General features: G+C 42.9%; 1 protein-coding gene across 2 annotated transcripts; it reads left to right on the forward strand.

Annotated features, from left to right (window-relative positions):
- Positions 1-22: 22 nt before the first annotated feature.
- On the forward strand, positions 23-14,687 carry EXOSC10 (exosome component 10). Of its 2 annotated transcripts, none has more exons than XM_048067433.2 (25): positions 23-228; positions 699-835; positions 1,279-1,402; positions 1,710-1,814; positions 2,230-2,395; positions 3,181-3,292; positions 3,584-3,659; positions 3,798-3,908; positions 4,325-4,468; positions 4,778-4,968; positions 5,681-5,837; positions 6,364-6,512; positions 6,810-6,860; positions 7,606-7,717; positions 8,373-8,423; positions 8,976-9,054; positions 9,218-9,339; positions 9,665-9,760; positions 10,452-10,526; positions 10,997-11,084; positions 11,277-11,350; positions 11,934-12,102; positions 12,577-12,638; positions 13,839-13,915; positions 14,500-14,687. In XM_048067433.2, the coding sequence occupies exons 1-25, from the start codon at positions 58-60 to the stop codon at positions 14,528-14,530; spliced, it is 2,730 nt and encodes a 909-aa protein (XP_047923390.2). In that variant the 5' UTR covers positions 23-57; the 3' UTR covers positions 14,531-14,687. The 2 variants fall into 2 exon arrangements, with proteins under 2 accessions (XP_047923390.2, XP_047923391.2); XM_048067434.2 differs by having other exon boundaries at positions 9,257-9,339.
- Positions 14,688-15,907: the final 1,220 nt, after the last annotated feature.

The raw sequence follows: 15,907 nt of genomic DNA on the forward strand, positions 1-15,907 counted from the left end.
CCCGCCCGCCGTCGCTGTCGCGAGAGCTCCTCAACGTCGCGTGGCTGCGGGGGCAAGATGGCGGCCGCCGTTGACGGGGGGAGCGATGCGGCGGCGGCGGCGGCCGGGAGCTTGGCGGCCCGGGAGGGGAGCGGCGGTCCGGCGGACCGGGCCGGGGAGCCGGAGCCGGAGGCGAAGCGCGGGGAGGCGGCGCTGCCCGGTTTCGATGACGCCGACGCCTTCGTCAAGGTGTGGGGCGGGGGGGAGCGGGGCGGGTGCTGTGCACTACGGGTCCCGGCGTGCACTGCGCGGCTCGGGCTGTGGCGGCCGGGCGGTTTGCGCGCGAGGGGGCCGCGGGGCATGCTGGGAGCTGTAGTCCCGTCCTCGGGGGCTGTGGGGCTGCCCCGCAGTCTGTGTCGTAAACGTACCACAGCAGCCGTCTGCGTGCCTGCGGCTCCAGCGAGCGTTGTGTCCTGCCTTAAGTACCAAAACGAGCGTTGGGAGCCCGTTGTCTTACACTTGTGTCACTTTAAAGGAATTATAGCAAGATGTCGTGAACTTAGTTGTGTGAAAAACCCCGAGGGTAACAGGTCTTAGGGCTAGTCGTGCCTCAGGCAGGCTCGGCGCGGTGCGTTTCTGTCAGGTAGCCCCCTGGGTAAATGGAATAACCTGGGAAGGCGCTGACAGCGCTGTTCTTTGGTAACGGTGTTCTTGCACAGTACGCTCTGGGCACGGTGGTGGCAGCAACAAAGGCGTCCAATGGGCTCCCCCGGCCTGGCGACGAGTACGACTTCTACCGAAGCTTCCCTGGCTTCCGCGCCTACTGCGAAACGCAGGGCCACCGCCTCCTCCACTGGTAAGGGTGCGTCTGAGTCTGTGCCGCTGGCAGTAGCCTCCAAACCGAAACAGAGCATAGCGTCCCCCTTTGGAAACTCCAGGCCGGTTGGAGATAAAAGGATGCTTTATGTCACTTACAAATTTTAGCTACTCTTCTAGCGGTTCGCAGTTTAAATAACAAGTTTACAGAATATTTTTCATAATGGTTTAGGTAAAGAACTATGGAGTGAGCAGAGGCTGATAAAAACATACTAGGCGATCTGTTTAGAAAGTCGGATGATTCCAAAGAAATTCATTATAACAGCACTGTATAGGTGTTTTTTCTATTCGCTGCTCACTCAACATTATATACAAGTACTGCATTTTCTCAATTTTCAAACTTCTAAGATACAGAAAGTTGGAATGAATTGGATGGTTTAGCGTTCATTTAAGTTGCTAATATCTGTGCTGTTCCCTTGCAAGCATGAGCAGGGTGATGCAATACCATGGCTGCCGCAGCCACATGAAAGATCGCAGCAAAGTAACAGAGCTGGAAGATAAATTTGATATGCTGGTTGACTCCAATGACGTCATTCTTGAAAGAGTGGTGAGCAAATTATTCCTGTATACTGTTTGTGTAAGCTATTCAGCTGTCACAGGTTTTTTTATGACATAAATCTCAGAGGTAGCACTTCTACAATTACGTTTAGTGTTTCTGTAATCTGATGACTTTTCATTTTATTTAAAAAGCTTTTCTGCATACTAGACCAGTGTTCACAGCAGCTAAAGCAGATAAGTCGTGGCCCAAAGGTAGTGAAGATAATACGTAACCTGTGAGGAGACTAAATGTAGCCTGGCATAATAGCATCGTAACCTGAGAATGGGTCTGTAAATTTTCTTTTTCTGGAATTTAGGGTATTTTACTGGATGAAGCAGCAGGAGTGAACAAAAACCAGCAGCCAGTCCTCCCTGCTGGGCTGCAGCTTCCACAGACTATTGTTTCCAGCTGGAACCGCAAGGTGAGGCCTCTGCACTCAGTTTGCTGTGCTGTCATAAGTTTTTGTCCTAGCGTTGATGCTACAGATTTTCCAGTGGAGTTTAGTGGTTAAATGTTTCCTCAGATTTTTTCGTGCATTCTTACTCCATTCTGTTTTATACAAACTTGATTGTGGAATCTGTGTGCTTTCAGTTGCCAATTTAGTTTAATGCACACAACAGCTTTCCTTGTACTCGTTCTTAGGAATTCGGAGTCCTGATTCTAAGAACTTTCATTCTTAGGTTCAGAACTCTTACTGCAAAAGAGTGGCCAGGCCCACTTTTGAGTTGGAGGCATAATTTTATTCCTCTGAAAATTGGGTCAGCCTGAGTAAAAGAGATTCTAGACATCTGTTAAGTCACATTAATTTTATTTGTGGTTTGCTTTCTTTTTAATAGGCAGGAGAATCCCACAAAAGAACCAAGTCTGAAACTTTCCGATTGCTTCATGCCAAGAACATCTCTCGACCACAGCTTAAGTTTCGGGAAAAGATTGACAATTCCAACACTCCCTTTGTACCTAAACTTTTTATCAAGCCAAATGCTTTAAAACCTTTGCCTGAAGGTAAGATGTTTCCCTTTTGTTTGGTAATCTGTTGGGAACATTTGACACAAATCTGTCTTCACAATACAGGAGAGGAATCATTGACTGTAAAAAAGAGTAACAGCAGATGTTGACCATTCAGATGAAGTAAGCTTCGTGGCTCTGTTGTTTATATATGTGCAGCATAAGGGTCGGTCAACATATAGTGTATTTTTGTTGGTATACAGTAATTAACCTGTTCTAAACAGGTATTCTGCTGCTTCTCTTTGCCGCCATTGAACGTCCATGGTGAGAGTTCCCCTGGCACCAGGAGTTGTGTTGACTGGTCTGTTAGTCTGGCTGGTTTTACAGATAACTCTTTCTAATTACTTAAGAGCAGCAGGTGTAGGGTTAGATCTGGATTTGGTTTGGCTGCTTTATCAAAGCTGCCAGTGAAATATCCTGTCTCGACAACTTGTCGCTGCTGACGATGACTCATCCATGGTCTGCACTGATGTGGGTTGTGCTTTAGTACGTGGGAACGATTGAAAGATTTTTCTGAAGATTTTTCAATCTCCTTCCAAGCTCTCAGCAGAACCACCTTGCAACTCACTTAACGACAGCCTGATAAAACCTAGTAACTGAACTGTCATTGGAGGCGTAGACAGAAATCTTGTTGGCAGCTAAAGCTGCAGGTCTAAATTACTAAGTTTTTGATAGCTCGTGATTTTAATGGGATCCTGTGATGGGTGGAGGGGAGAGAGTAGTAGTAGGCAGAGAATGTTGTGTGTGGGACCCAGTCCAGTTGTTCCATATTGGTTGTTCAGCCCTCACAAAAAGTGGACGGGAACGAAAGGAGCGCCCTGAAGACTTGGATGTACCAGCTGCTTTGGCAGACTTCATACACCAGCAGAGGACGCAGCAAACTGAGCAAGACATGTAAGAAATTAAACTGACAGCAAGGTGCTTGGAGTGCATTGATGAACATGCACTTCTACGGTCCCTTTGTGCTGATGGCATTTATGTGTAACAGCTCTGCATGTGTCTGTGTCTGCACACTGCGTTGCGTGTGATTCGCTTTAGTCAACTGCAGTTATTTTAAACCTGTCCTTAACAAGAGACAAAATTTCTACTCGCTGTGGAAACTACCAGAGCTCTCAAAGTCTCTGTGCACTGGCTTCATAAAGATGACTGAAGTTTAGTCCGTGCCTATTTTCCTAATTTCCACAGGTTTGCTCACCCTTACCAGTACGAACTGGAGCATTTTTCTCCACCAGATGGAGTTCTCAAGAAACCAGAGCCCCAGGTTGGTGCCCTCATTAATTTGCTAGCAGATGCAGTAAGTTTGCAGCTGGCCATAATTGACAAATTTTAGAATTGATGGTGGAGGTCAGGGGTGGGAATTGACAGAGAACATACCGTTCCTAATAATTTGCTCTGCCAGATGTACAGGCCCATCAAGGAAACACCCTGTCATTTTGTCACCACACTGGATGAGCTGGTAGAACTGAATGAAAAGCTTATGAACTGTAAAGAATTTGCCCTGGACTTAGAGGTAATTAATTTGCCTTTTTTGTTTAAAAGTTATGCTGTTGTGTATGCTGTTAAAGCCTAAGAGACCATTATGTTCTTCCTGGTTTTGAGTCTTCTCTTTATTCTGCTATTAGTGTTCTTTTATATGTATTTACTTTGTCGTTCTAAGCTATCAGATATTGTCTAGGAGGCTGAATCAAACTAGCAATATTTTAATGATAGTAACGGCTGCATATTTCGTACTGAATTTAATCTTTTTTAAATTCTGCCCGTGCTGCTTTTTGTCATGCTAGTGCCTGCAAAGAGAAAAGTTGTTCATCTGGTTGTCTTTTGCTTTGAGAAGTCCTCTGTTAATGTTCCTTCCTTCATTTGGGGTGCTGTATGTTTCGTAGTATTATTTCTGTGGTGAAAGTAACATCTCTGTCCTGTGTTTTTCAGCACCATTCCTACAGGAGCTTCCTGGGCTTGACATGCCTGATGCAGATTTCCACCCGAACAGAAGACTTCATTATTGACACGCTGGAGTTGCGCAGTGACATGAACATTCTCAATGAGACTTTCACAGACCCTGCAATTGTGAAGGTCAGCTGCCAAATTCACCAGAATTCCTTGTGGGGTTTTTTGATTGTTTGAACTTTATTGTCATTGCAAGCACACTGTATGCTCTGTCTTGGTCTCTTGGCTTTCATTATAATTTGTTCATGTGCCTGTTTCCTTGATGCAAGAGGGAAATTACTTGCTGAGCGCACTCATTTAGTTGTCCTGCACTTAATGCTGAAGGTCAGAGAAAAAAGCAATCTGGTCCAAGACACATGAATATGAAACCACAGCACTAACAGACTAGAGAATAAATGTTCTTCATATCATTCTCAATTTCTTTTGGTTTTCAAGGTCCTTCATGGTGCTGATTCAGATGTGGAATGGCTGCAGAAAGACTTTGGCCTGTACTTGGTGAACATGTTTGATACTCACCAAGCTGCTCGTCTTCTCAATCTCGGCAAGCACTCTTTGGACCACTTGCTGAAGCTGTATTGCAATGTGGATGCTGACAAGCAGTACCAGTTGGCTGACTGGAGGATACGGTAAGAACTGACCCCTTAGATGTGCTGCAGCTACAAGGCAGCACTTGTTTGAATTTTAGGGCAGAAGCATATTTCTAGTTGCAAGCCCCACAGTTGTAGGTTAATCTCAAAGTGAACAAGCACAGCATTTATCTGGAAGTGCTGGAAGTTCTCCTGAGTGTTACATTTTCATATGTTTCTTCAGAAATTGAATTATTTGGGGTAAATGAGGGAGGATTGTTTAATAAAAAGCTCCTGGAAGCTTGCTGCTTAGGAACAGCACTGAACCGCTGCAGTGGTACAGAGAAAGTCAGTATTTGTCTTCTCAAGAGTCCCCCAAAAACGATCAGTCACCCAAAGTAGATAGAGCAGTGTGCAGTTAGAGCAGTGAGCCTGGCTGTGGGGATGGACTTTCCACACCACAGAGGTCCCAGATTTAGTTTATGTAGGCTCTGCAGAGAGAAAGAAGTTGTGACAAATACCACAGCAGGCAGTTCTGCCATCTGACTTAGCTACACAGCATCCAGCATCTGAACAAGATGTCATCGGGATAGGAGACTGCACAGCATGTTGCTGCTGTTGCCCAACAAGTTCTTCAGGACAGAAGCAGAAGAATTTCCATGTTAGTTCTTAGCATGCTTCCGATGCAGTTTGCCCTAATGTGCTCTGCAAAGGGAAGATGATTGTTTGGGGCAACTGAAATGCATTAGTATAATTTTGGCTCTTTTTCTAGCCCTTTGCCAGAAGAAATGATTCAGTATGCCCGTGATGACACTCACTACTTACTCTACATTTACGATAAAGTGAGGGAGGCACTATGGGAGAGAGGGAACGAGCAGCCCACTCAGCTCCAGATTGTGTGGCAACGCAGCAGAGACATCTGCCTGAAGGTAAAGCTTCAGCTTGTTGGATTACCTGGATCAGAATACGGGCTTACTAGGGCATAAAGTCCTTCGCCTCTTTCTACATCTGTTGCATAGACTCATTTTCAGTCGTGTCGTGTACCCTGCCTCCCCCCCACCCCATATCTGCATGACTGAAATCAGTTGTATAAATTCACACTGTTATATGCTGTCACTTGTTTCGCTAGCCAAAATCCTTGGGTTCAGATTCCCTCTTGCTATTTTTTAAATGCTGGCACACCTTGGCCTCCTGATGCTTTCAGGTGTGCCTTTCCCCAGGGAGATGGTGCATTTCCAGTTCTGCTGGACATTCCTAAAACTTCAAAGCCTTGGTGGAGTTGCATTACGAGGCAATTACATTGCATGTGTGGAAAGTACCAACTCCAGGATACATTATACCTGAGTTTACTCAGTCCCCTTACATCTGCATGACGTTCTGTCTTGATGAAGCAAGGCAGCCTAGAAAGCACTGGTTTGATAACCGATCACAAGTGTTTCTTTTTTTCCTATCCAGAAATACATCAAGCCCCTCTTTTCAGATGAATCCTATCTTGAACTCTACAGGAGGCAGAAAAAACATCTCAACACACAGCAGCTAGCAGCATTTAGGTTGCTGTTTGCATGGAGAGACAAGACGGCACGTCAGGAGGATGAGAGTACAGGGTAGGAAGTTATTTGTTACGAATACTGGCTTAAATGAGTCTATTGGATTGTGCAACCATTCCCGAGAGGGGACCATTCTGTTACATAATGGAAATTAGTGTACTGAATCAGACAACTTTTTACATTTAGAACTGAAGTCCTGTTATGATAGCACTAAATTCTTCTGGGTGTGTAGATCTGCCCTGCTTAATTTCTTCTTAAATGATTTCATCTCTTCAGACATTGTGAAATGGGGTAGAGTTGTGCAGTTTGAAGGTAATTTTTCACTTACATTCACACTGCTTCTTTGTGTTGTAGATATGTGTTACCAAATCATATGTTATTGAAGATAGCAGAGGAGCTGCCCAAGTAAGTTTTGCTCATCCTTGAAGAGTCTCACTTGATTTTAATACCCAGCAAGGTGTTTCCTAGTGTGTAATTACTTCTGCAGTTGGTCCCTTTCTTCCAGCTGACAGTACTGCTTTTCTCTGTAGTTCTTCAGTTTGCAAGAGAAATAAATTGCAGTATTCCTTCAGAAGCCTCCAGAATTCTGGGATATACATCTCTGTGATTTTATTCCACTAATAAAACACATTCCTTTGCATTGCGTTATGTCACACATTGCCCCACCCCACCCTGAGATTCCTACAGTATTACAGAGCAAGTAAGAGTTCCCCTATAACATCTGTTTTTGTCAGCTCTCAAAGGGAGCTGAGTGGGGGCAGATCCCTTTCAACACCTACTTTTATGCAACATTTTCCTCAAACACTTGGCACTCATCATCTAGCGTTCCATGCTTGAGAATGATAAAAATGCATCCTTAAATGCAAGTCCACTGCCAGCTTCCATAGAGGAATGCTGAACAAGGAACAAAATGAAGATGAGGGCAGACAGACCACAGAAAAGAGTGGAGAGCTGCATTAACAGTTTCTCCTTACCTGCACAAACTGAGTACAGAAAAATTTTCATCTTGGAGAACGAACTCTGACAGATTAATCTAACTTGTCCTGTCGCAGTCAGGCCTGTGGTTATATCTGGTTGCGCATCCTTTGAATGCAAATGCTTAACATCAGCCATAAATACAGCACACTGAATTTTTCTCATCTCTCTTTAGAGAACCCCAGGGCATCATTGCTTGCTGTAATCCAGTCCCACCACTAGTTCGCCAGCAGATTAATGAATTGCATCTTCTCATTCAGCAGGCCCGAGAGATGCCGCTTCTCAAGGTAGGAGTAGCTTGTATCACACAAGAGAGTCATCACTTGCTTTCCATAAGCCAGGTACTAGAGCTAAATGGTGACCTGTGGTGCTGAGTTGTGTGCTGAAGTTTGCTTGAATTGAGTATAGTGTTCTGTAGTGGAGCAGAAAGATACATGGCAGATTTTTCCTGCCCATCTGTTGTCTGATGTGTACTGGCTTAGACATGGTGTAGTTCCTTGGAAAGCTAGAGCAGGACAAGAACAGGCACTACTTGAACGGGGTGCAGTTGCCCGTACAGTGCCATATCCTTACATTGCACATTTACCTGTGTGAGGAAGAAATGGACCTTGTGGAATTAGTAGGCTGTATAAATGGGTTCATAAATCTTTTTCCACTATGGTGAAGCAAACAAACAAACAAACCAACACTTATATTCATTAGATAAAACCCATCATCAGCATGTAGATATTAGTATGGTCTTCTTCCTTTGATGAAACAAAACCATTTGTGAGCATGAACGTGTGCTTTCTGTGTGAGGCGTTTAAATGCATCCATATGCAGCAAAAGAAGAAATAAATTAATTTTAGCTTGTAATAAATGTATTGAAAACGTAGTGAGGAGGCTAACCTAGAAGAAATAGATCAGGTGCAGTTAACTGATTATGTTTCTCTCCCATTCTAGTCGGAGATTGCTTTGACAGTCAAGAAGAGGGCACCTCTGTCCAACCCGGAGGTAGTGTTTGCATAATATTTGTTACCTGATGTCTCAAGCATTAAACTCAAATAAAAAAAAACATAGCAAAATTTTACCTTCTAGTAAATTCTTTATTCTAATCCATTTTACAGGTCCCTCTACTTTAGCTTAATGTTTATTTTCTGTGCTAGACTCGTAACATTACCAGCTGTAAATTGGTATTTTACAAACCATCACAACAACAGCACTTAAGGCTTCATCAGCAAACACTCTAGATGCTGGGCAGTTGCATGTGTGTCAGCCTATATTGATAGATCTTTAAGAAGGGAAGTCTCAGATGAGTTTCTAAGGCTGCCTCATTTATTCTCCTGTTTATGAAGTAAAGCATCTCTGTTAGCCTGTGGGTATTTGCACAGATACGCTTTTGATGCCAGATGTAATGTGCTCTGGCAGGTGAGTTATACTAAAAATACTCAGTCTCTGAATTTCACCCTTTTCTTTGAACTTTAAGTATCTGTGCAGTATCTGAAAACACATACAGGTTCATAGGATAGTGTACTAATGGTGTTTGCAATGTGAATCTTTCTGCAGAGGCTGGAGAATACCTTCTTTGGACCACATGACAGTTCCCGTATTCCTATGGATGATTTTCAGAACAACTCCGCATTGGGTAATTTGGACTTAACCTACAAACTGTGATAATAATGACATGGTATGGCTTTGATATGGGGAAATAAGCAGCACTGAGGATACTTTCAGTGAATCTTGTTACACAAAGAGCAGTATAATATACAAGTATCTAATAAAAAAATATTTTTTTTTTTTTTATGTAGAGTCTGCACCGGTCTTGGAACATGATTCTCTCTTTTCAGACAGTGAGAGAACAATGAATATTCAGGGTGGCCAGCCAGAGTCAACATGCCTCGTTGCTACTGCTACTGTCAGCATATTCAGTGTAAGCAACGTCTGTGATACTGTCAGTGTTTTAAGTATAGGAAAACATACTTAATAATCTGGTAAAACTGTGTAGTAGTGTTGCAAGAAATAGTAAGGTAAGACATGCATAGGTACTGGCAGGTACTAGCTTCCTGTCAAGCATATGGCATAACCAAGATAATTGGGTGAGGAGGCCAGCAAATTAATTAAACCTCTACAGAGGATTACTGCCATCACTGGAGTTTCAGATAAAGTGAGAAATACTGTGCCTGTAATGGCAGTAGCCAAAGCTAAAAATTAATGTTAATGTCTCTTCTCTCTTTGTTTTTTGTTTTTTTTTTAAGGAATGCGATGAAGATGACGGAAATGAGAAAGTTTTAACAACTGCACAGCAGAAAGCTCAACGTATAATGGAGTCCTTTGAAAATCCATTTAGAATGGTAAAATTCAAATTCAAAATTGGGTAAAACCCAGTGTGTATTTGTAATGGTACTGATAAACCACCCTGTGTGGAGGATGCTCTGAGCTGTTTTTCCAGCCTACATGAAAGATCTTGATATAGCATTAGTTGCTGCTTTCTTACTGGAATTGGGAGATTGCCCTTTGAAAGCATAAACATGTGGTTTTGTTTTCAAAACATGTTGAATTGCCTCTTAGATATGTCTTTCTATGTCGTAAACAGACCTCTCCTTTTTTTTAATCGAGGTTGAGGTTTCTTTAATTTGCATCACATTTTCATCTCTGTGCCTGAAGTTAGTGAGCTGATTTTACTCTTCTAATGAATGAAACGAGAACAATAGAATACTTTGCTAGAGATTGGGAGTGGCAGATTATTAGGAAGTAGTATCAAAACAACTGTTTTCTGGTGTATGTTTGGGGTTGGTTTGTTTGATTTTTTTGGGTTTGTGGTGGTTTTTTTTACGTTGATTGGTTGTATTTTCTTTAATGTTTCGTTGGCTATAGCTGTGGTAATGACTTTTTCCAAAAGATTCTCTTTCTGTAGAATGCTTCTTGCTTCTTGAATATGAACCCTTTGATGTGGAACATTTTAAGTAGCATTGTAGCAATGAGCTTATGAGCACTAATGTCACATGCTGTATTTAAAGAAAAATTTTTTTTTCCTCTCTACAGTACTTACCTTCAGAACAGAATCCTGCCTATGTCTCACAGTCTGCAAAGTTTGATCCGTCATCAAAAATTTATGAAGTAAGACTAATTTTAAAATTTCCTGCCAAGTACTACAAAAGAAACAAGTAGATTATTTTCCTTTGGGAACCTCAGCAATTTTTTTTCTTGAGTTCTTTTTAGAAAAAAGAATAAGTTTTGAGAAACTTAATGTGTTTCTGAATCAGTGGTTCATTGTTTCTATAGCATTCATATTCCTCAAAGAACCTAGAATTGGAGACCTTCCACTCTGCAGTCCCTGTCTGTCAAAGCTACAAACTACTACTGAAGCCTGTATCTGCCTTTGTTCTCATTGGGCTTGTTTGTAGCTCGAGAACTTTTAAAGCACATGGTTTTACTTTACATGGTGCAGCAGATCTTAATCTCTTTTACAATCCAATTTGATCTTCTGTACTTCTTAATGAAGACCAGCATGTGGTAGCAGGTTTATAAACTCCCTTTTGCCATAAAACTTCAAAGAAAATGATCCCAGGTAATTTTTTTCATCGTAGATCAGCAATCGATGGAAGTTGATGAGTCAGACACAAGTACAGAAGGAGTCCAAGGAAGAAATAAAAAAGAAAGCAGCCCAGCAGTCAGGTAAAGCCATTCCTCCGCTCCTCAATGTGTTGGCTAGCATGCTTTTTCACAATACATTTAGGTTGTTTCTCAGTCATAAGAATACCTTAGGTGATGGATTTTCTAATGGATGAGATTGTTTGACAGAGATTTCTCGAACCTCATGTGTAATTTACTTCTGCTTTTTACAGTAATGCTTGTTTGTTTCCCTAGCTGATCGTGACCAGGCACAGAAGGCATATAAAGAGGCTACAGAAAACATTGTGTCTGTTCGTCAGCAAGCTATGGTATGTCACTGAATTCCATACTTCCGGCCTTTGCCTTTTTTTATCTTCTTAACATAGTTCAGAATGAAACCCCAAGCTCCCTATTACTCTGAAACATTGCCCGAGTTGAAAGCAGCTGATTCCAGGTGACCCGAATGACGGCCTTGATTGGCAGGCAGTCTGTGGTTCTGTCCTATGTATAGCAGCAGGCCCCTAGCAGCTGCGCTGTGCAAATCTTTGCATCCCTCCGTGTCTTCAGAAGGGAATGTGTTCCACTGCTGCACCTCAGTGCTCCTTCCTTGCCTAGGTTCCCCAAGATCTGTCTGTGCAGTGACAACAGATCTCAGCCTCTAGGATCCTGTGAAATGACAACTTGTTTTTTTGCCTGAAAAGCCCCTGCTCTGAGGACAGGGAGGGAGCAGTTCAGACCCAAAGAAGAACACGGTGCTTTCTTCCTGCACTATTACTGCCACAGACAGCCCCAGCTGTCACTGGAGCCTGGGTCCACTGACAGTTCACCTGCATGCTGGTGTTCATGCCTTCACAGAGATGTTTCATTCTCTTGAACTTGTTCTTTTTTCCATTCCATGGGTTGCTTTCACAGCAGGAACAGGCTAATAAGAAGAGAGAGAGGGTCATCAGTGAAACGGGAACAGAATTGCCAAAACAAGAGAAGAAACGGCCAAGAGCCTCCCAGCAACCAGAGGAGCTGGAAGCACCGAAGCAGTTTACCCCCTTTGATTACAGCAAGTCCAACTTCAAAGTGTTTGCGGGTAAGATCTGGATCTCTTGCTAGAGTGCTGCAGGCTGTGGAAAATGTTGTGAGCTGAGAAGGCTGTATGTGAACACAGATGCCAAGGCAGTACAAACTTCCAATGCACTTACCTTACGGTGGGGAAATATTGAAAGAAATTTACCTGGGAAATCAACAGTTTAGCATTCTTTTTCTGGTTTGGAAACAAAAATCTCGAAACAGTTGGCTGAGGGGATTGTGGGTTCACTGCTTGCTTCTCTGCTCTGCAGAGAAAAGTCATTGGTTTAATTGGACCCAGGGAACTAGGAGGCAAAGGAGATTTGACTCCTTTGTAATAAGCATCCATTCAGAGGCTTCTTATGCCCTTCAGAGACTGTTCTGGATTTCAGCATGGGAGACTGCAGTGAAACCACCTTATCATCAGAGGAAAACCGTGGATTGTACTGTTCTTTCTGGAAATGTTTAGTGATAGTTCCTCTCTTCTTTCCCATAGGAAGCAGCAAATCGAAGCAGTCGGCACAGTTTGATCCCGCTAAACAAGCTTACACAGGCAAGGTACAGACATGTCATGAAAGAAGGAACGGAAATGTTGATGATTGTGTACCCAGGTGGGGAGTTGTTGGGAAAGGTAGCGGACTTTTTCAGGATCTGCAGAATGTTCTCTAACAGCACTTTGTACTGAGGTGCAGCTTCCAATCACAAATTCACGCCTTGTGTTATAGCCTGTTACCATTCAGGAAGAGCTCTCTCAGAGCCCCACAGACTCTTCCGTTGTTTCTTCCTTTTATACGCTGATCACAGCTACGCCCCCCTGCGTAACAGGCACACTGCTTAGACCACAGCACACCACCACAAATTCCCAGTACGAAATTCAAGGCACTCTCCAAAATCTCAAAGTCACTCCAGTCACCCCAAGCCTTGGCAGGTCCAGGTGTTGCCTGCATTCTCCACCAAGTGATATTTTTTGTGTGTAATTTAATTAATTGCTAATTAACACAAACTTCTGATTGGGAGATTGAAGAGAAGAACAGCCAAATACATATTTAGGGAAACACTTCCACTTGCCTGTGACCAGCATGGGGCAGTTCTTGCCCCCTCCTCTCCCCACAGGTCGCTCTGGCAGGCCTGGGTTACTATATCCTGCGCAGTGCTCATGTATGGAGCGTTTGGGTGCTGATGCATGATGTCAGTGGGCATTCAAGCATGAAGCAATAGGTGCCCATCTGTCAACTCATTGGGTGCTCAGGTGTTCATTAAGTTCTGAAGCTCATTTCTCATATTTCAGCCTCTTTCCTGTACCTTCTGCCTTCTGTATTTAATTGAAAGGCAAATGGTACCAGGAAGCCTCTTGGATACTCATTAAAAATATTTTTTAGAAGTAAAACAGGTTTATGCCTGATAGTGTGTAAAATACAGTTTCCTGCAGTCTCTGCTGTGTCGGTTGAAACTTGTTTCAGAAAGGGGGGGCAGAGGGGAGCAACTGAGCAGTGAATTTGGGAGAAGGTTTTAGACCTGTATGGATTGCTCTGTATAGATGGGTAAACGGATACCGTGGCTCACATGTCGTGGTTAGACCAGCAAAACAGCATTTATTCAGGTGCATTCAGTGCGAGTGCATGAAGTCCTAAAACAAAGCTCAGAGTGTAAACAAGCAGTGTTCCTTGAAGTAGGAGGGACCTAACAGGACACGTATCACGTGGAATATACTGTATTTGGCAGCTACCTCACTGTGTTGTTTTTTTTTCTTCCATGCAGAAATCTGCTGGAGCTAACAAACTTCAACAGTCAGCTGGAAACCGAAGCATGTCCTACCTGGCAGGGAAGGCTGACAGGTGTGTCATCAGCCTCCTCTCATCACGCGTGGAGCGTTTTTACTCCTGTGCCCCAGAGCCATGGGCAAAACGTAGCTATTGTCCTCTGCTGCTGTGGGAGCTTAAGCACGTTTTATGGGAAGCGGTTGCATAACACTTACTTATGTTATTTTCACAGCTTGACGTCAGTTTAAAGGAAAAAAGAAAAGGCTTAGTCAGGCTTAATGCAAATAAAGGAGAATTCTGGGTGGAAGGTTTGAAATAGTGATCTAAAAGTTTGTGTTAATAGATGTGGGAGTCGCTTTCTTTGGCCACAAAGATAGGCAGAGGTGAGGAGAACATTTGTCTAGCTTGGGAAGACAAATAACAGCACTGCCAAATGTGAATGTTCTTGTTCTGAATATACTTACTGTGTAGCTTCCTGGGCTTGATTCTTGTGAATTATTTAGCCAAAAAAGAGCAATGCTATGTAAGGGCAGCCTTAGAAGCAGAAAGGTTCTTCATCATGACCCTTTCTCAAAAGAATCATTGAAAGCTAGCATAGATTTTTCAATCTTGAGTGAATGTAAAGCAAGAGTTAAATCTTCTGTAACTCTCTTTTGTAGGGGTTCCAGACACCACTGGCCGAAGAGATAGTCCTTGTTACGAGACCTGTGGGAGTTGCTGCTGAACAGAACAATAGTCAGAAGTACTGTCACCATGGAAAGGCAAATATTGGTCACTGAGCAGTTTTTGTACAGAAATCTTTTTAAGCCCATTAAAATCCTTTTTTTCCTAAAGGATAAACATCTCAGTTGGTTTGGCTTTTATTCACGTTGTTTTTTTCTAATTATACTCGCAATGTTGCGTTGTTTCTAATTTTGAAAGTTTATCCTGTGTCCTCAAATACAGTTAGGCTAAACTTGTCAGTGCTTGGAGTTGCTTGAAGTTCAGAACCAGCACATCAGTGGAGTATGGAGGAATCCCTTGGCATCTCTAAAGCCAGCACAAAAATAATTGAGAGATTCAGTAGATGTGACTCAAACCCCAGCAGTCCAGAGGAAGAAATAAAGCCAGGCTCTTTTATGTTAGACCTTGCTTACGAATTGAACGACACAGCTCATCTTTTACAAGACAAGATAATACCAAAAATGAGTGTATTTTCCTGACAGTATTTGTATTTTTAAGCAAAGATTTTTAAGAAGAGGGGAAGTGCTCAGGTACTTCTTGGATCAGACATGGTAGTTACTTTTTCATCATAATGACGTAGACAGAAAGCAATGCCTTTAGGTAGAAAAGGTAAAGACACTGTACAATACTGGCTTGGGGAAAGCCAGTAGGGTTCTGTATTGCAACTGAATCTCACTACAGCCATAGTAATGTTTCATAGTTTTAAACACCCAGAGCGAGTTACCCTAATGTCTTTGTAGAAAGAGTCTCAGACTGTAAAGTGATTCAAGGATGGCAGAGTTCACTCTAAGCAACTGAAGACAACTGAAAGCCTCTTGTGAAAGAGGTAAACAAGGTAAACAACATTGCCGTTTTGGAGCTGGATGAACCGAAGGTTAGAGCTGATGTAACTGTGCTTGAAGTTGTATTAGATCAGTGGCAGAGCTGCATCCTGGATTGCTGTTCACTGCTCTGATGAATGTTCACTGCTCTGATGAATGGAACTTGCTGTCTTTCCCAAAGGCTTTATCTTTGCTCTGTGATTTCCATTTCTGCCTGAAGATTTTCCATTGCATGCTCACGTGTTTTGGCAGTTACCATTATTTCTCTGTTATGTTAGGATAGGTGCAAGGACTGAGTGGGTAGTGGTAAAAACTTGCTTCTGCATTCCTAACCTGAGGGCTGCATTTTAAAAGACCTGTCAGAATGCTTGGTTTTTTGTTTGCTTGTTTTCAATCGTTTCCAATATCTCTGGTGAGTAGGGAGTGGAAGGAACAGAGGAGGTTTATTCTCCTTATGTACCTTAGTGTGAAGAGTGCCAGCTGAGCAGCATGGTAATGTCGAGACAGAGTCCCTTTCTGCTCA

Source organism: Anser cygnoides, chromosome 23 (assembly GCF_040182565.1).
Source record: "Anser cygnoides isolate HZ-2024a breed goose chromosome 23, Taihu_goose_T2T_genome, whole genome shotgun sequence".
NCBI classification, from domain to species: Eukaryota; Metazoa; Chordata; class Aves; order Anseriformes; family Anatidae; genus Anser; species Anser cygnoides.

What these genes read in the sequence shown, in the direction of transcription:
- EXOSC10 (XM_048067433.2), top strand. Translation starts at nt 58, where the DNA reads ATGGCGGCCGCCGTTGACGGGGGGAGCGATGCGGCGGCGGCGGCGGCC. An exon ending in ACGCCGACGCCTTCGTCAAG is followed by an intron (nt 229 to 698) that starts GTGTGGGGCGGG and finishes GTTCTTGCACAG; the next exon opens with TACGCTCTGGGCACGGTGGT. An exon ending in ATAGCAGAGGAGCTGCCCAA is followed by an intron (nt 6,861 to 7,605) that starts GTAAGTTTTGCT and finishes ATCTCTCTTTAG; the next exon opens with AGAACCCCAGGGCATCATTG.